The 20,404-nt window shown below is 45.8% G+C and overlaps 1 protein-coding gene across 1 annotated transcript in view; it reads right to left on the bottom strand.

Annotated features, from left to right (window-relative positions):
* Nucleotides 1-20,404, bottom strand: part of LOC144108698 (multidrug resistance-associated protein 1-like) — a 256,880-nt gene that overhangs the window by 204,671 nt on the left and 31,805 nt on the right. Inside the window, exons 4-6 of the mRNA XM_077641869.1 lie at nucleotides 15,607-15,747; nucleotides 11,223-11,357; nucleotides 5,597-5,667 (exon numbers count right to left, since the gene is read on the bottom strand). Of these exons, the coding sequence (XP_077497995.1) occupies nucleotides 5,597-5,667; nucleotides 11,223-11,357; nucleotides 15,607-15,747 (347 nt within the window). The remainder of the gene's footprint in view (nucleotides 1-5,596; nucleotides 5,668-11,222; nucleotides 11,358-15,606; nucleotides 15,748-20,404) is intronic.

Genomic DNA, 20,404 nt, shown 5'->3' with positions numbered 1-20,404 from the left:
TCGAAGACTTTGAAATAACTCCTCCAAACTACGTCATTATTCGCAAAGATCGGCCAACACGCGGCGGAGGCATTGCTTTGTTGATAAAAAACGAAATAACGTTCATTACCATGCCTGACGTTGAAGGAGTTGAAGCAGTTTTTTGTAAACTTTGCCTTGTAGATGCTACCATAACTGTGGGATGCGATTATCGCTCTACTACTTCCGATCTGATTACAATGCAATCATTGTATGCGTATATTGAGCAGCATGCGAAGGGAAACAAGGTGATATTACTGGGCGACTTCAATCTACCTGACATTAACTGGCACACACTACATCACCGATCACCTTGCGTAGATGTTCTTTTCGATATCATGCTTTCTTTCGATTTAACCCAGATAATAAACGAACCCACCCGTGTACAAAGACCTAGCTCAAACAATTTAGACCTAGTATTTGTTAGTAATCATTTGCCTATCAATGAGCCAAATGCGGAGTGTCAGCCGGCCTGTCAGGCCACAAACTGGTCTTTTGTGCTGTCCCATATAATTGTTCTCTACCCTCTTCACGATCAACAATAATGTATAAAGATTACAGCAGAGTCGATAATACAAGCATCATTGATACACTCTCTCTCGAACTCTCATCCTTCCATCAACTAGCACACGATACAAACACAAAAATAGAATCCCTGTGGCATAAATTTAAAACAGTTGTGTCATACTCTGCCACTAACTACGTACCATTCAAAACTAAAAGCACTCATAAACATAACCCCTGGATAACTAGAACCGTAATCCACGCAAAAAGAAATTTTCGACGACTCAGAAAGAGCCAGGAAGTCCATCCGTCACAAAAAACAGCTCAAAAACTTATTTCCACTGTTGATGATTTGAAATAAAAAATCAAGAGGGCCACGATATATTATTTTACAGAAACACTTTCTAAATTTCTACAAAATTCTCCCCAAAAATTCTGGCGTTACATAAACCCTAAAAAACAAGGTGAAAGACAGGCATCACCAGAGGATAACAGAAATGATGCAACTACTCTGAATAACTATTTCTGCTCCATCTTCACAACGGATAACGGAGAGCTACCAGGAAGGAACTCTAGCGTAGGCGTTACAATTGAACTACTAACGATAACTGAACCTAGAGTGTTAAACCTTTTACTAAATCTGGACACTAAGAGAGCACCAGGGCCTGATAACATCTCTAACATATTTCTACATAGATATGCCGAGTGGATAGCTAAATTCCTAGCACTACGTTTTAACAAATCATTATTCACTTGCATCCTCCTTAGGGATTAGAAAACCACCAAGATAACACCGATACGCAAAACAGGAAATAAATCCGACCCTTCGAACTTCAGACCTATCTCACTAACGAGCACAGTATACAAGTTATTAGAACATAAAGTTTTAAAACACATAAACACTTATCTTCAATGAAATGACATTTTAACCCCTTGTCAGCAAGCTTTCGCACAGGCCTTTCTACTATTACTCAACTATTTGAAATAACACATGACATATCGACGAGCATTGATAACCAGAAACATATAGACCTCATGTTTTTGGACTTCTCGAAAGCATTTGATCGCGTCTTGCATGCTAAACTTATTGCAAAACTTCAACTTGATTTAGGAACTAGCCCTATTCTAAACTGGATTAAAGACTATCTTAGTAATCGCATGCAATTGGTTGAAATTAACAATGAGAAATCACCGACAACTAAAGTTACATCGGGAGTATCCCAAGGAAGTGTCCTGGCACTGGTACTGTTCCTAATATTTATAAATGACCTACCATCTTGTGTTTCACAGAATATTAAACTTTTCGCAGATGACTGCGTCCTTTACAAGGAGATGAACTCTCTTAATAACCATACAGTTTTAAATAACGGTTTAACAGCAGTGTCCCAGTGGTGTCAGGACTGGCAGATGGACATCAATTTAAATAACTATGTTCTTTTATTTATGACTAGAAAAAAAACACATTAGCTTTTCAGTACACGTTTAATAATATTCATCTTGCATCTGTCCTTGAGCATAAGTACCTTGGTGCGACATTAACCTCTGATTTTAGATGGGATTCGCACGTTAACATCATCACATTTAATGCACTAAAAAGACTTCTTCATTAACAGAAGCCTCAAACTAGCACCCCCTGAAACAAAATTACTAGCATGTAAAACTATTGTCGGACCACTTCTAGAGTTGAGTTGAGTTGAGTGGTTGTAAACTACCGGTGGGATTAGCCTTGCAGTTGCTGCCGGCAATTGCTCCACCGTAGCGACACTTAAATAGAAATCACAGAAACACTGTACGCAAAAACCCAAATAGACACTCCTGAGGTCACCATGTGGAGGTCAAATCCGTGTCCTGCAGGTAAAGTAGAAGAAGGCGAGAAGCATCCCTTCTACTCGAGTGGCTCCCGCGCGGGAAAACAATGTCCTGAAGAGAACTGTGAGGAACTCCTGCCTTCTTGAGGGATCCGAATAACACAGCCCGTTCCGCGTTGTACAAAGTACAGCACAAGAGGTAATGTTCTATGTCACCACACACACCACACGTTGAACACAATGGTGACGACGCTAGGCCAGTCTTACACATCCACGCCGGCGTACGAGCAGAATCCGTGCGAACGCGGTGCAGCAAAGTGGCTTGGTACCGTTTGAGACCCTTGGTCACACATGGCTGATGAGGAGAGCTCTACAAAGAACTGAAGTGGCACAACACCACATCTCTGAACATTTGCTTGACTTCATGAGGGACTCCATGTACTGGAATCCCGGAGATAGCTGTATGGGCGAGGTTGTCTGCTATCTCGTTGCCTAAGACACCTATGTGAGAGGGCACCCATTGAAAACGTATAGAGAGGCCTTCTAGAGTACGCCAACAACGCTTGGTTTTCTTTACTACAAGTTCATTAAAAAACTTGAAGGGGTGCAGAGAAAGGCACTAAGAGAAGGGCACTGAGGCCCTTCACTACGGCGTCTCTCATAGCCTGAGTCGCTTTGGGACGTTAAACTTCTATAAACTAAACTATCCCTAGAGAACAGAGCAAAATTTGCAAGACTTTGCTAGAACACAATCAACTAAAAGTGCCCGCTAGAAAATACAGAACAACCACAAAGACTAAATCTACCCGCCACAACCTCAAACACAGATTAATCGAGTTTCCATTCCGTACTGACATATACAAATTCTAATTTTTTTCCGCGAGCTACACGCGAATGGAACAATCTAAACAGAGATATTAGTAACAGCTCATCATTAGATGCGGTTAGTGGTCTGGCTATAGATCACCTTTTTGTTTCCCAGTAGTTATTGTCATTTTCCACACTTTCCTATTCTGGTTTGTTTTTTTACCGTTTTGTTCGTGCTTAGACTGAACTTACTGTACTAACTGCAGCCGATTTCTTTTTTTTAGTTTACTTGTCACCATTTTTGCATCCTATCATTTGTACCTCAACTTGAGTTCTCTAACCAATTTTGTAAATATTTTGAATATGTTATTGTTGAAGTTTTACTTACCAATATGTGCACTACACCTAGTTGTATCATTCAAAGCCGTTGCTGTCACAGTCACTTGTGAGACTTAAAGTATCAAATAAAAAAAAATATCGCTTGAGCAGATCTTTAGCTAAGGATAAATCGACAAGCTCTTAATATTCGCTGCAGGGCCATCCACCTGCAGAGCTTGTGAAGTAGAAGACTAGTAGTAGCTTTGCGCGTCGTTAGAAGTTTATGAAGACGCGTGTAATTTTCAGCGCGTCAGTGTGGCAGTTTAACGCGATGCATGATCGGTTGCAGCGATAGCATAGTGCTCTCGTGCAGTGGCCAGCGAAACTCATCTGTTCGCGCCACCGCGGGTTAAAACCCAATCGCAGCAATATTGATTCTTTTCCTGCAGGAATCTGAGACATCAGCTTTTTAGGATTTATGGGGAAGCAGTATTTTCGCAGTAAAAATATTGAGGACCGCCACACGACGGGTCGTGTAGTTGGTCTCAGTCGGTTTCGGTGCGCCAATTTTTTCAATCCTTGACTCAAGCTACGTGAAACATCCAGTATATGAATGAATAGTAAAGCTAGGATAACCACCTTTATGGGTATACGGTGTGCGCTCCATGTTTTTCTTCCTAATCGAAGTTGATGCTAACAAGGTGTCTGCATTCCTCGGTAGGCACGGTCACAGTCAGCGAGGGAGAGAACTTCAGAACATAATTTTGTATAGCTATCGGCCACTTCACGCGGCTTCAGCGCCTTCAAACTCTCCCTTGTGATGCAGGGGTGGTTCTCAATCAGGAGGGAAAGGCGCTTGGGCCCCGAAGTCAAATCAGTCCCCTGCAGCGGTTGCTACTACAGCCTTCGGATATGCGAAACTCACCGGGAAGCATAAACAGGTCTCAAGGTTGACTACCCTCCAAGTAGTGCGAGCACGCACAGCCTTCGCGATTCAAAAGATTCATTCCTAGCGAAGGCGAGGAGGTGTCTTTGTGCGGACCGTTCCTTTTCGAGGGTGTCATTCGGCGGCGACCCCTTCCCGGCGTTTTGACAGCGAACGGCTCGTTCTGCTCCAGGAAGTAGCTAATACCCCTGTCACACAGCATTCATCGAAGGCCTTTCCAGCAAAGGCACCTTTTTTCACCAAATGAGCGAAAGTTTAAAGGAGCAGTGACGCACATACACGGTGCAGCCCAAACGTGGAACAGTCGTTCAGGCTTAGCACCCGCTGCTGTGCTCGAGGCGGCTGAAATGAGTGTTTTAAAATTAAAGTGGGGTATTCTGTTCATTCGTTGAGCTCAGACAATTTTTTATTCTGATTGCTTCCTTAAAAGAACTGCAGCGGCTACTCTCATCAGCAGCAGCAGGTTTTGTGTGTTGCCTTGGCCACCAGGGGCACTCGGTGTTGCTGCAACACTTTTACTGTCTTGAAATCTGGGCACAAAATATAAGCACCCGTACAAAAAGCAAAGCCAGACCCACCTCTCGTATTTAAAAAAATATTTTCGAACATTGTCGGCTGTATCTATTTTTATATTGTTACTACTTTTGACATTGGATGACGTTGCGATCGCTGGTTCTCTAAGGCCGCGCCGCGCCTTTGGGCTCCAAAGGTTTCTGACGAGCGCCCTTAGCATCAAAGGCGCAACATTTTTGCCGTGTAGCTGCACACCTTACACCTTTTGAATGTAAGGATCTGATTTTTTAAGGCCTTTGCGGTGCCTGTGTGACAGGAGTATAAGTAGGCCTGAAAACGCAAACTGCTCGTTTTGACAAAACACTGCAGCCCAGAGCTCATCTATCCTCAGCAACTAGCGTACAGCATTTCCAGAAGTAAAAAAAACTCAATATGTTTGATTCCAAGCCATTTATAATGGGATGCCATGCAGAATTCGTGGAAGTCAAAACTATCGCAGGGATTCAGAAAAGACATGCTCGCACGTTGAAGATATTGCGAATGCCGGCTATGCCACGAATCGTGCTCAAAAGCAATACAAACTCATTGGAATCATTACCTTTGCAAAGGATGTACATGAACCTAAAAGGTACTACCGTTGAAAACACATATGTCTTGCCCAAACGCAAAGACACGTACTCACGGGAACAGAACAGCGGCACTGATCTTTCCGAACGGAGACATGTCGTCTTCATTCTTTGGACCTAGTGGCACCTGAAACAGTTTCACGTGAGAACTTCAAATAGGGTTTATATATCTTGCTTTCAGAGATTTTGGCTGTTGATATTCTAAGGTTGGCATGGTGTTGTTACTGAAGTAAATTTATATCAATTGTTGTTTCGGTTAGTGGATATGTTCTGTGCTGTTCACGTGACTGACAAACAACAGCGTGTTGAAAGCAACTTTGCTTGGACCTAGCTATCGGAGAAAAGACATATAATAGCGCGACTTTCATCAACGCGCCGATAAAGGTAGGTGTTAGCGGGGGGGGGGGGGGGGGGGGGGTAGGAGGGGGGCCTATTGAGACACTCCTCGAAATAAAACTCGTTTCCTTCTGCCCTCCCCTCTTTTACCCTGACAACATGTTCGAGGAAATTAGCCCCTTCTCATCATCTCCCTGCAAGTAGCTGTCTTTAGCAAAGCTTTAGAAAAGTTCTTGCAGTGTGCGTGTCAGTAGTTTTTGAATTGGCGTAGAGGCATCTGGACTTCGCGGTCTGAGAAGCGACACTATTTTGTCGAATGACACATTTGCTCCTTCGAGAAACAAGGTACCCTATAGGCTGGAAACCTGGTGTCTCGCATTCGCTGAGAACACCTTGTCTGCATTGTGAGCATGTAATCGCACAATGTACAAAGATAATCGGTTTTCTATTTCTACAGGAAAGGCAAAAAAAGTGTCTGCTCTTTTAGTGCCAGAAGGTTTGTAGATATAATGACCATCACTTATAGTTTTGTTCTTTGCACGGCCGAGTTACACCTTCAAAGGCAGGGAAAACGTGAGAGGAAGATATAGCCACTGCAGTAGTGTTGAAATCTGGGTCAGTTGGTACATGTTCAGGAGCAAAACCAGTCAAAGACTGAAGAGACGAGGCACACACACGATGACTGGACTAGCAACTGTGCTTTATAGAAGAAAACAGTCTCCCAGGAAAAGTGCAAAGTTCGCGCAGCTCAGTTAACAACAATCTACATCTAAAGATAAGCTGTGATCTAACGCCGTTTCGAAAGGAAGCTAAGTTCCTTCTGCATGAGGTAGATAGAAGGACTGCAGATGCAATCATCTCCTTAATAGACAGTTTTAGCTGTGCGTACGCAAGTGCTTGCGTACGCAAAGAGCTACGGCGCTGCGTGCGTTACGCTGTCCGCTCCGAAGTATAGTTTTAGCTGACCGTGCTGTAGCGTCCCTCAGGCGCACGTGGCGCCATCTAGTGACAAGAAGTCAAACCACATCAACGCTCGGTTGAAGAAAATTTCATCCGTGATTACTGATAACTAGTGTGAGTGCATTGGGAGCCTTTTTTGTTCCAAGAAGAAAAGCTATGCAAACCGAAGAAAATGCAAGATCTGGCTAAAAGTTAGAAAACTGATTCGCCAGGTGTCGTTGCTACGAGGAAAACACACTGAATATAGTTAGGCCTAGGAGCTTGAAGATCGCCAAATTATCTGAAAAACAGGGGCTAGTTATCGCTTATACCGCTACGTGTGGGCAAGATTAGGCGAAATAAAAGCGAACCGCTACCAATTTAGCGAGCTATTGCGTCGGAGAATCCAGCGGCGACATGTATTTATTCCGAAGCGGGCGAGCAGGGCGCCGCCATCTTGTCAAAGTTAGCGTACGCAAGCCACGCAAGCGCCGCAACGCAAACTCCGCTGGCTAGCGCACGCAAGGCTACCGTACGCAAGACGCAAGGCTTGCGCTTGCGTTCTGCGCATGCGCACTACCGTCCCCGCAAACTCCTCGCGTACGCTAATTCTTTGCGTACGCACAGCTAAAACTGTCTAATACTAATGAGGAACGCTTTGAGGATTTCGCGCTCAACTTTTCCCTTGCCTCTGCCGACAATACTAACATTGGAAAAAAGCGGGTAGCAACCGCATTCCCGGCAACGTCGATGCAAGTTAGCGCCGTCAGTAGGGGACAGAGAGTTGTGGTGTTCTCTTAGTCTGCCATTAATACATCGGCCTGTTTGCCAAATGTACACTTTTTCGCAGGTCAACGGAATTTTGTAAACCACACCTGTGGCACAGTTGACGTAGCGGTATTCATGTTGCGTCGAACAAACCGGCCGATAAGCCCTGTCACGTGCAACACGTGAGCACAGGCGTGAAAGCTTGCAGGGAGCTGAAAACACAACATTGACGCCCTCCATTCCGGCGACCTTTTTGATGGTGTGGGCGACTTTATGGACATAAGGCATGACTTCAAGATTTCTCTTTTCCACTGTCTTTGGGTCAACCCTTTTGACGTCTCGAACCTTTATCTTTTGCAGGAGCGTTTCGGCCGCTGCCCTCAGAAGTTCTTTTTTTAAAACCGGCCGCCTCCAAACGTTCATACTGGATATCGAAGCTAGTCTTCATGCTGTGGTGGAAACTCTTTTGCAGTACATTACGGAAACAGTTCGTAGCAATCCCCCTCTTGACAGTCTTGGAATGAGCTGACGAGTGCGGTAATAAGGTCTTCTTAGTTCTAGGCATGAAGCACCAGAAAACATGGCCATCGTCATGAAATGTTAATTGAAGTTCTAAAAATCTAATCGAGTGGTTAGCGAGTAGTTCATATGTAAAACTGAGGGCACTCGAACAAGCTTTAAAAGCTGTCAAAATCTGGTTTACAACCCCATGCAATGAGTCACTGGGTGAAAAATTCAAAAGAATCAGTAAATCATCAACATATCTAAAAATTCTGCACACATGTTTGTCAAAAAGGACGCCTTGCAACGTGTTGTCAAACTGCTAAAATTATATGGCACAGTATGGTGCTACGCTTGTCCCAATACAGATTCCTTTTTTCTGGACGTACTGGCGTTGCAAGGCGTTCTTTTTGACAAACATGTGTGCAGAAATTTTAGATATGTTGATGATTTCCTGATTCTTTTGAATTTTTCACCCATTGACTCATTGCATATGGTTGTAAACCAGATTTTGACAGCTTTTAAAGCTTGCTCGAGTGCCCTCAGTTTTACTTTTGAACTACCCGCTAACCACTCGATTAGATTTTCATAACTTCAATTAACATTTCGTGACGATGGCCATGTTTGCTGGTGCTTCATGCCTATAACTAAGAAATCTTTATTACCGTACTCGTGAGCTCATTCCAAGATTGTCAAGAGGGGGATTGCTACGAACTGCTTCCGTAATGTACTGCAAAAGAGTTGCCACCACAGCATGAAAACTAGCTTCGATATCCAGTATGAACGTTTGGAGGCGGTCGGTTTTCCAAAGGAACTGCTGAGGGCAGTGGCCGAAACGCTCTTGCAAAAGATAAAGGTTCGAGACGTCAAAAGGGTGTACCCAAAGACAATGGAAAAGAGAAATTTTGAAGTCATGCCTTATGTGCATAAAGTCGCCCACACCATCAAAAAGGTCGCCGGGAAGCAGGACGTCAATGTTGTGTTTTCAGCTCCCTGCAAGCTTTCACGCCTGTGCTCACGTGTTGCACGTGGCAGAATTTATCGGCTGGTTTGTTCGACGCAGCATGAAAACCGCTACGTCAACTGTGCCACAGGTGTGGTTTACAAAATTCCGTTGACCTGCGAAAAAGTGTACATTGGGCAAACAGGCCGATGTATTAATGACAGACCAAGAGAACACCACAACTCTCTGTCCCCTACTGACGGCGCTAACTTGCCTCGACATTGCCGGGAATGTGGTTGCTACCCGCTATTTTCCAATGTTAGTATTGTCGGCAGAGGCAAGAGAAAAGTTGAGCGCGAATTCATCGAAGCGTTCTTCATTAGTATTCAAGGAGATGATTGCATCAGCAGTCCTTCTATCTACCTCATGCAGAATGAACTTAGCTTCCTTTCGCAACGGCGTTAGATCACAGCTTTTCTTTAGATGTAGATTGTTGTTAACAGAGCTGCGCAGACTTTGCCACTTTTCCTGGGAGACCTTTCTTCTATAAAGCACAGTTGCTAGTCCAGTCGTCGTGTGTGTGCCTTGTCTCTTCGCTGTGTTCCATCTTTTGACTGGTTTTACTCCTGGATATAGCCACCTTCAAGTACACACTTTGCAGACGATAACATTGTGCCGAAAATATACCATTTAAAAAATGTAACCCCTTCTTTCTTCAAGCGCCACCAGTGTAATCAAGAAATAGGAGCTTCACATTTAACGTGCGAACGTGAAAGGAACTTGTAGGAGGTCGTCAGTGTAAAAGAACACATTATAGATCTTACAGACGCCGTTAATTCCTTCCATCTGGGCTGAAACACTTTTCGAATGCAGTTTGAAAACCACTTCACGCTATCCTTCGCACACATCAGACGAAAAAAGCCAAGGCGACTGGTCACCAGATCAACAGGCATGAGTGGCACGTGGTTATCTTTTCCTGTGCTATCCAATCATCACAACCTTATCCCCTTTCGCAACAAGAAACACTAAGCACAAACGGTGAGACTTGTCGTCGCGCTTCCTTCCTGCGGTTGAGTTGGGCGAATTTGGACATCGGGAGGATTCCCTGAGGACCACTGCGAGGGTGGGCGAGCCCTCTGGGGGAGACGTGGCTGCAGGAATGCCGGAAGCAGCGACGATAATAGCGTCCCCACGTCACCACGTGACCACAATCTGTCCACCGTAACAGGCGGCACCGTGGCCATTGGATTGTGAGCAAGCTGTCCACCATAGCAGTTGGCAGTAAAATTAATTATTGGTCCAGAAAGGTCACGTGATCTAGCGACGTCATCACAACTTGCCCACTGGGCTGTGAACAACCTAATTTCTAGACAGCAACCTAGATGCTAGATGGCGAACCTAAATGCCTAAAGAGAAAAAAAATGATATGTGAAAATGTCGGCACTGCCACAGCACAGCGGATACTTGCGACGGCAGCTAGCAGTCCGAATACGGCGGTTGATAAACCGACAGTTGCAAACAAACTGACGCAGATCCGTGCAGAACTTGGAACAAAAGCTGCAAACGACAAATGCGAAATCTACTGCTGCCACAATTTTCTATTAAGATGAAGAAATATCTTCATAGTTTTTACTGCGGATTTTATTTAATATTTTTAAATATAGATAAGAAAAGCCTTTGATTATTTTAGAGACAAATAAAAAGCAAACATAGGAACAAACAGCCGCCCAGTTCAGATCGCGTCAGTGGAGAACTTTGATTTCGAGGCTAAATAAACAGGCTCCTTCATTACTAGTTTCAACTAAGGTTGTCAACTTTTCAAAGAAGACAATCGGGACAGGTCAAAGAAGCAGTAAAGGCAGTGAATGTCTAATGAAGAATCAAATTTAGGCGACATGAAATGCAAAGCACCAATGAGGCTTTGAAATTCATTTTTAAGTCTTCAGTAAAAATAGTTTCTCGCTCTTTGTTTGACGCTTCTAAGCCTATCTCTTTGAGCTTGCCTATCTATTGTAAAAGCTGCCTTGGTTAACACTGGTAGCAACTAGAAGAACTCGCTTTGTGGTGGCTTGTTTCTAGTCTTGTGATGGCTCATGCACTAACTTTTTCTGTAATATGCCCCGTAGCTACACTTCAGCATTCCGGCGTTTATTGCTGCCTGTGTTGGTTGCAGATAGAGTAGTTATCGGACTTACCTTCACCTTTGCAGACTGGGCAAATATAGTGTCTTGAAGGCCGGAGATGACAAAGTTTCCAATGGTAGAAAATGTAAGCAAGACGCTTACTACAATAACTGGCTTTTGCAGCTCTATGTCGTGTATATGTATGTCCTGGAGGAAAGCCGAAAACAGTTTTTTTTTCGTTGGCACACTGAATAATAAAAAGCCCGCATAAAAAGAAAAAGCTTTGTCTGCCGTTTCCCGACCGACACTGCCACCTGAGTGCGCACCGAACGAAGAATATGGCCTCTCAACAACCACTTCGATGAACTGATGGACAGCGCTGTGCTGCAATAATTTTAATGGCGGTCTTAGTGTCATGCACTGCTTTCCCAACGTACTAAAATCCTTGGCCCCCTCATGTAAAAGAAAGGTGTTTTCACTGGCAATATATTTAGCTTAGTCTTAAATTTCAGGCATAGAGCTCGCGTCTTTTCCAAGAGCAGGCTGGTTGAGATCTGGTCGCTAAAACATCGCAAAGTGGTTCTTGTTATAATGTTTGCTGAAAGTGCGTAGGTCCAGTTCTGGAAAACACGGTCTGCTGCTAAAGTTGAAAAGTGATCTCTTCAGAAAGCATAGAGACTTTCATGATGTCTACCCTTTGTAATGGACAAGTTGATATCTTCTGAACAGTCATGGAAGATGCATATAATAAATTCTTTGGTGCAAGTGATTGCTTTGCTTTGCGATAATGAAATGAAAAACTACTTCGCATTAATGCGGTCTGAACCAATGCTTTGACACGGAGGTAGTAATGATACGGAGGTATTAGTTCCTGCTTTCAGTCAATGCCACAGTACAGCTGGAACTCTAAAACGAACCCGCGGGCGTCAGTGCGGAATGAGTAAAATGGGGCCCTCTCTGCTACTGAAACTTCAATTTGCATTTTTTAAGAAGCTGTCGGCTATCACTAAGATGGGCAGAAGGCATAAAGAGCCACGACCTAAGTGCGGAAACTAAAAAGATACAACCGATGTAGATTGTTAGTCGAAATGCGAAATATGTGCGCTAGCATGTCGGGTTTCATTTCGCTTTCAGTTCTAGGCTAAACTTCAAATGTCGCCAGGCAGACATAGGCGAAATAAGCAATTCGGGACCTTGGTGGTAGAGCAGTATAAAATTTTGGGACCCTTTAACGCACCTTGAGAGGCCACTGGGACAGTGATGTGTCCCGGATCCATTGCGCATAGATGGAATTGCATGCATACGACAACATGTGACGCATAGCCCGAGAAGAGTGGCATTAAACACGAAGGGTGACCGGTTGCAGCGACAGCGTAGTGCTCTCGCGCAGTGGCTTGCGAAGCTGATATTTTGCCGCCATTAAACAAGAAGGGTGATCGGTTGCAGCGAAAGCGTAGTGCTCTAGCACAGTGGCCAGCGAAGCTGATATTTTGCCGCCATTAAACAAGAAGGGTGATCGGTTGCAGCGAAAGCGAAGTGCTCTAGCACAGTGGCCAGCGAAGCTGATATTTTGCCGCCATTAAACAAGAAGGGTGATCGGTTGCAGCGAAAGCGAAGTGCTCTAGCACAGTGGCCAGCGAAGCTTATATTTTGCCGCCATTAAACAAGAAGGGTGATCGGTTGCAGCGAAAGCGTAGTGCTCTAGCACAGTGGGCAGCGAAGCTGATATTTTGCCGCCATTAAACAAGAAGGGTGATCGGTTGCAGCGAAAGCGAAGTGCTCTAGCACAGTGGCCAGAGAAGCGTATATTTTGCCGCCATTAAACAAGAAGGGTGATCGGTTGCAGCGAAAGCGTAGTGCTCTAGCACAGTGGCCAGCGAAGCTGATATTTTGCCGCCATTAAACAAGAAGGGTGATCGGTTGCAGCTAAAGCGAAGTGCTCTAGCACAGTGGCCAGCGAAGCTGATATTTTGCCGCCATTAAACAAGAAGGGTGATCGGTTGCAGCGAAAGCGAAGTGCTCTAGCACAGTGGCCAGCGAAGCTGATATTTTGCCGCCATTAAACAAGAAGGGTGATCGGTTGCAGCGAAAGCGTAGTGCTCTAGCACAGTGGCCAGCGAAGCTGATATTTTGCCGCCGTTAAACAAGAAGGGTGATCGATTGCAGCGAAAGCGAAGTGCTCTAGCACAGTGGCCAGCGAAGCTGATATTTTGCCGCCATTAAACAAGAAGGGTGATCGGTTGCAGCGAAAGCGAAGTGCTCTAGCACAGTGGCCAGCGAAGCTGATATTTTGCCGCCATTAAACAAGAAGGGTGATCGGTTGCAGCGAAAGCGTAGTGCTCTAGCACAGTGGCCAGCGAAGCTGATATTTTGCCGCCATTAAACAAGAAGGGTGATCGGTTGCAGCGAAAGCGAAGTGCTCTAGCACAGTGGCCAGCGAAGCTGATATGTTGCCGCCATTAAACAAGAAGGGTGATCGGTTGCAGCGAAAGCGTAGTGCTCTAGCACAGTGCCAGCGAAGCTGATATTTTGTCGCCATTAAACAAGAGGGGTGATTGGTTGCATCGATAGCGTAGTGCTCTCGCGCAGTGACCAGCGAAGCTGATATATTTCCCACCATTAAACATGGAAGCTGATTAGTTGCAGTGATAGCGTAGTGCTCTCGCGCAGTGGCCAGCGAAGCTGATATATTTCCCGCCATTAAACATGAAAGGTGATTGGTTGCATCGATAGCGTAGTGCTCTCGCGCAGTGGCCAGCGAAGCTCATATTTTCCCGCCATTAAACAAGAAGGGTTATTGGTTGCATCGAAAGCGTAGTGCTCTCGCGCAGTGACCAGCGAAGTTGATATATTTCCCGCCATTAAACATGAAAGGTGATTGGTTGCAGCGACAGGGTAGTGCTCTCGCGCAGTGGCTTGCGAAGCTGATATTTTGCCGCCATTAAACAAGAAGGGTGATCGGTTGCAGCGAAAGCGTAGTAATCTAGCACAGTGGCCAGCGAAGCTGATATTTTGGCCGCCATTAAACAAGAAGGGTGATCGGTTGCAGCGAAAGCGTAGTGCTCTAGCACAGTGGCCAGCGAAGCTGATATTTTGCCGCCATTAAACAAGAAGGGTGATCGGTTGCAGCGAAAGCGTAGTGCTCTAGCACAGTGGCCAGCGAAGCTGATATTTTGCCGCCATTAAACAAGGAGGGTGATCGGTTGCAGCGAAAGCGTAGTGCTCTAGCCCAGTGGCCAGCAAAGTTGATATTTTGCCGCCATTAAACAAGAAGGGTGATCGGTTGCAGCGAAAGCGTAGTGCTCTAGCACAGTGGCCAGCGAAGCTGATATTTTGCCGCCATTAAACAAGAAGGGTGATCGGTTGCAGCGAAAGCGCAGTGCTCTAGCACAGTGGCCAGCAAAGCTGATATTTTGCCGCCATTAAACAAGAAGGGTGATCGGTTGCAGCGAAAGCGTAGTGCTCTAGCACAGTGCCAGCGAAGCTGATATTTTGTCGCCATTAAACAAGAAGGGTGATCGGTTGCAGCGAGAGCGTAGTGATCTCGCGTAGTTGCCAGCGAAGCTGATATATTTCCCGCCATTAAACAAGGGTGATCGGTTGCAGCGACAGCGTAGTGCTCTCGCGCAGTGGCCAGCGAAGCTCATATTTTCCCGCCATTAAACAAGAAGGGTGATTGGTTGCATCGATAGCATAGTGCTCTCGCGCAGTGACCAGCGAAGCTGATATATTTCCCGCCATTAAACATGGAAGCTGATTAGTTGCAGTGACAGCGTAGTGCTCTCGCGCAGTGGCCAGCGAAGCTGATATATTTCCCGCCATTAAACATGAAAGGCGATTGGTTGCAGTGACAGCGTAGTGCTCTTGCGCCGTGGCCAGCGAAGCTCATATTTTCCCGCCATTAAACAAGAAGGGTGATTGGTTGCATCGATAGCGTAGTGCTCTCGCGCAGTGGCCAGCGAAGCTCATATTTTCCCGCCATTAAACGAGAAGGGTGATTGGGTGCATCGAAAGCGTAGTGCTCTCGCGCAGTGACCAGCGAAGTTGATATATTTCCCGACATTAAACATGAAAGGTGATTGGTTGCAGTGACAGCGTAGTGCTCTCGCGCAGTGGCCAGCGAAGCTGATATATTTCCCGCCATTAAACATGAAAGGTGATTGGTTGCAATGACAGCGTAGTGCTCTCGCGCAGTGGCCAGCGAAGCTGATATTTTCCCGCCGCCGCCGGTTCGAAACGCAGGCGCGGCGCAGTCGTGGTCATATTCGTTTTCTTTGCGCAGGTCTAGCTGGCTTTAGACACTAAGCCATCGGTGCATTTCGGAATTGGAAGCCTTAGTGCTGGTACACTAATAAATAAAGTGAAATGAAATGTGCGATGAAAGTCAGTGCAACCAGTGCGTTATGAAATGGACGATGCAGGCGCAGAGTGCTTTGTACGCTAGATGCCTCCTTACCTCCGCATTCTGGATTCTCTCTAAGAAGCGTGCCATGTCCACAAGGGCAGCCATAGTGAGAGATCCGTATAGAGCGCAGCACAGGCCTGACGGCGGGAGACAGCGGCGCAGCCGACCGACGAACACCAGCAGCAAAATGACCTGTTCACGGCGATTGAGACCACGCTACATCAGCGCAAGAGGTTATGAACAATTCGACGTAATTTGTTTTTTACCTGTACGCCTATAGCATGTACCAATGTAGTCAGTTAGATGGCCAGTTAATAATTCGGCAGAGGTGTGAAAACAAAACTTTTCATCCCTAGCAATTAGTTTCTTCTCCTTCACCTTCGAATGAAACCTCAAAATTTCATAGAAAGAATAATGCTCTAGAAATTTTGAAAGCGGGAGAACTTAGCATTTTTGCACATTGATACGGCTTCGTTATTGTTCGTGAGTGCAGCGGAGCCTGAAGTAGCGCTACGCCGTCTGACGGGTCTGGTCCCAGAAATGAGCATTTTTTGCGATGACAATATCTTATGTGTAGTCTCATCCGCATACTGCAGCGACGAGGTGTTTCTTTTGCCTGTTTTCACGCATTCTGCGCTTTGCATGGTCGCTTCTGTGCTCGGCCTCTTCGCGTATCCTTTAGTAGACGAAATGAAAAATAAATTTACACGCGATCATTGAGATTAAGGGGGCGGGATCTGCGCTATACACCAGCCGCGCTATTACGGTTGTGTGACGTAGCCGACTATGAGCCAGCGGCGACCTTCGTGAAACCGAAGGTCGCCGCTAGCCTCTTTTTCCTTCGCTAGCCTCCTTTTCCTTCTTTCCCAGTGCATTGGTCGCTCAACTTTCATCCTATTCACTTTATCACAGGCTTCACAAGGGCGCCAACAACGCTAGGACTTTGCGAAATGAGAGTGCCTTCTGCTGTCGGAGTAAAACGATTACACATGAGTGAGCGCCGCGAGGTAAAACTGCCTTTTCTGCACACTACTTAACAACTGGGACTTCATTTGAGTTGCACAATTCCGATAAACTATCAGTGCTCATATCCAAGAAGAGTAGCGGAAGTCGCTTTAACGCTTTCTTCCACAATAAATGCTCCTGACCCATTACAGACCATCCCCATGTGTACTGGCACTGAAGGGGCCGGAAGGAGCGTAACTTCCCGGCTATGCATTTTCACGAAACCTTTGACCAGACATACTAAACTCATGTGGCGAGAAAATAAACGGGACAGTTGTGAGTTATTTCACGCAGATAAGCATTTCCCCGCACATGTTTTTTATGCTACGCTCATCTATATTCTTCTATCCGGCATTCAATTGATGATCGGGTACAATTTTTTTGTTGAAGAAGTCATTGTGTCATCTTTAGTAATAAATTTTCCATAAGAAATTTCTCGCGATGTCCGTTGATGATATGAGAATGCTCTTTTGCCTCACACATGCTGCGGGAGGTACGAACTTGACAAACCGTGTAATTTTAGATGGCAATTTCAGCGTTAAAATGTTCTAATTTAGAGACAGCTACTGCAAGAAAGCAAAATTGTATAAGCAGGTATTTTTTCTCACAATGAATATTGCATACATATTTGTTTTCTTTTTCTAGAAGAAAAGAGCATTCGTCAGTTATACGACAATTGAAATTGTCGGGAGGGAAATCAGCAGGATTGAATGAAAAAATGCACTGACAGGCAGCCTTGAAAGACAGAAATAAGCCGACACACACATGTAACTTCCAGGAAGTTAAAAAATTGATAATGTGAACGGTGAAATCACGAGCAATAATATACATGCACAAGCAACAGATGCAGGATTGACATAAACAAGTAGTGACGCAAGAATAGGCTTATAGCCTCCTCGTTACAGATAAGCTTTCAATGCAGGAGTGAACGATTCAATCGAGAGCTTAATAATGATTTTATGGGGCAGGGCGTTCCTGTCGGTAGTAATTTTTGGAAGAACGTGAAGCCGGATATATTTCTTGAGGTTGTAGTCCTCTGCATGACAACTGCTTTATTTTGCCAACCTGGTTCCCGTATAGTATTAAAAGCTTAGGTATAGGGGGGTATAACGTAGCAAAGCGACTGAGGTTATGAGGGACGCCGTAGTGAAGGGTTCCTGAAATTTGGACCACCTAGGGTTCTTTAATGTGCACTGACATCACACGGCACAGGGGCCCCTAGCACTTTGCCTCCATTGAAATGCTGCCACCAATGCCGCGATCCAACCCGCGTCTTTTGGGTGAGCAGCCGAGCGCCAATGAGCCACCGTGACGGCCCTTATAGTATTAAAATGCGCGCCTCTACTGTCATTCCTGTTTGGTTTTTAAAGATATTCAACAGAGTTGTGGCTGATCAATTTACGCCTTGATTGTTGCAAAGCCGGGTACTTTATTGAAGGCTGACAGATGCTTGGTTTGGTTTGGTTTATGCTTGTTTAACGTCCCAAAGCGACTCAGGCTATGAGGGACGCCGTAGTGAAGGGCTCTGGAAATTTCGACCACCTGGGGTTCTTTAACGTGCACTGACATCGCACAGTACACGGGCCTCTAGAATTCCGCGTTCATCGAAATTCGACCGGTGCGGCCGGTATCGAACCCGCGTCTTTCGGGCCGGCAGCCGAGCGCCTTAACCACTATGCCACCGCGGCGGCAGGTGACAGATGCGCGTCTGCTGTAGGGAGTATGCCTGTTAAGCAAACCTATGTTAAACTACTGTTGTGCCAAACTGTTGCGACGTCACCACATACTGCGCGGATCCGCACGGGACGGAGAGGCAAAGCGAAACCGTGAGACTCAGTGGGATATACTCAATAATTACATGTTAACGAGTACATGATGCAGAGGCTGGGGTGCCCAAACGCACATGGCGCTGCGTTGGCGCCGGCGTCTTCGTCAGGAGGGGCTGCGGAGTAGACCATGTTCGTTCGCTCAGGCTCGGCTCCTCCCCGATGGCTTGGGAGCTTGGGGCACCGGAAGACCGACTCGCCAGCGGTGTCGTCTCGGGCCTTCCACGTCTCTCTCTACTGCCTCGCTTTTCTAGTTTTCCCGTCCATTCGGACGATCCCTCTTTTTAGGTTGGAGCGTCTCTCTCGCCACTCTCAGCACCGCCGCATGCTGCATTCCCCATCTTTCCCGGACCTTCCACCGGCTTCGGTCTTTTCCTCTGCTGCCGGCGCCCCTGCCACTCTTGCGGGGTGTGCGTGACCAGCTGAATGCTTTTCGGCGTGCGAATAAAGCTGACGGCCGGGCAGTCGGCTTTGGAACCCCTTATGAGCCTTGGCCCCCGACACCGGACGAAGCTGGCGCCGTACGGTCTCTTGCTCAAGTGGCCCGGGTGTACCACAAAGGGAAGATGCCGCAGGAGATAACGGCCTTCCAGAGACGCACTATCACACTGTGTAAGTATGTATTTTTGGAATCTGCAGGAGCCATCCTCCGGCATTTAGCCTTTTGCCTGTCCCAGAAACGGCTATAAAAATTTAAAACGTTATTATTGCGCACCTTCAGTGTCATTTGTGTCGGTTATTGCGTAGAGATTGAACACAGCATCAGCATACACGAGTGATGGCGAACGAACGTCGTGTAGGAGGCACGCTTCCTTGTATTGCTTGAACCAGTGTTTCAGTTACCATAGCTTTCCTAAAGACGCTGAAACGACATATTCAGCATCAGTGCTCTTGATAAGCTGTAGTCGATTATTAAATCCCCGCATTTCATCTTGTAATCCAGCCCAATGTCACTATTATTGATTTCAGGTGTAGAAATAAACAGGTTTTTCTGTTTGGTTACAATCATCACTTTGCATTTTAGGGCAATCAAGCTCATGGTCCAAGTCTGAGCCCAACAACTAATTGCCGCAGCCATTTTACTCTTGAGATGAAGAATTATTGCTGAGTAGTTGGAATTACGCGCACTTTATAAGAGGTGATACCCTTCGTATTTGTAAAAAGTGATCACCAATAACTAAAAATAGCGTATGGCTTCATATCTGCTGCTTCTCTCGTGAAAAGTGAGTGTGTGCTGACATTTCCTTAAATAGCCGCCGAGTGGGCTGAAATGTCCACGCACACTAATATAAACCGCTGTCGAACGGATGTTAACGCGATAAGGTTAAAGCTCACGTTCTGTAGAAACTGCGGTGTCATCGGTATTGTGAGCGAAATATGCCACGGTGTAGTGTGCAACCGAGGTGGGTGGCGGTTAAATTAATGATTGGTTGTGAGGCATCACTTTGGAACAGCAACATAAGTCTCACAAGCCTCACCGGTGGCCATGCTTGAAACAGCCACCTGGCGAGGCAGTTGAGTACTACAGCACCACTGCACCGGTACTGGTATGAGGACTCCTAGCGCTCTATTAATGTAAAGTGGAGAATACCCGTGCCTGCGAAGGGATAGGCAAAATGCTCCCCAGGCTGCTACAGGGGGCCCAATAACACAATCGCGTCATACCCATAAGGCCAAGCTGAGGTGCCCCAGCAAGTTTTCCTTCTATAATTCCTAATCGTAGTATTGGAACGAAAACGAATGAAATACCGTGTGAGGAGGAAAATGATTGCATAAGCAAATTACATAACATGGCAGACGGACTGAGTATGGGAATATTTGTTCGGCAGGCGACACAGCTATAGGGTAACGAGGGCAATATGTTTCAAGTTAAAGAGAGAGAGGGTTTCTTGACTTGAATGGCAGAGAGGTTGGCCTGAAAAATATCTGGCCAGCTACTCTGCAGGAAAGAGGAGAAAAGGGAGGGTCATGATGAGGGCTGATGATGATAGGAGGAGGCAGATGAAAAAATAAATAAA

Source organism: Amblyomma americanum, chromosome 10, assembly GCF_052857255.1.
Source record: "Amblyomma americanum isolate KBUSLIRL-KWMA chromosome 10, ASM5285725v1, whole genome shotgun sequence".
NCBI classification, from domain to species: domain Eukaryota; kingdom Metazoa; phylum Arthropoda; class Arachnida; order Ixodida; family Ixodidae; genus Amblyomma; species Amblyomma americanum.
This window is presented reverse-complemented; position numbering and strand designations above follow the sequence as displayed.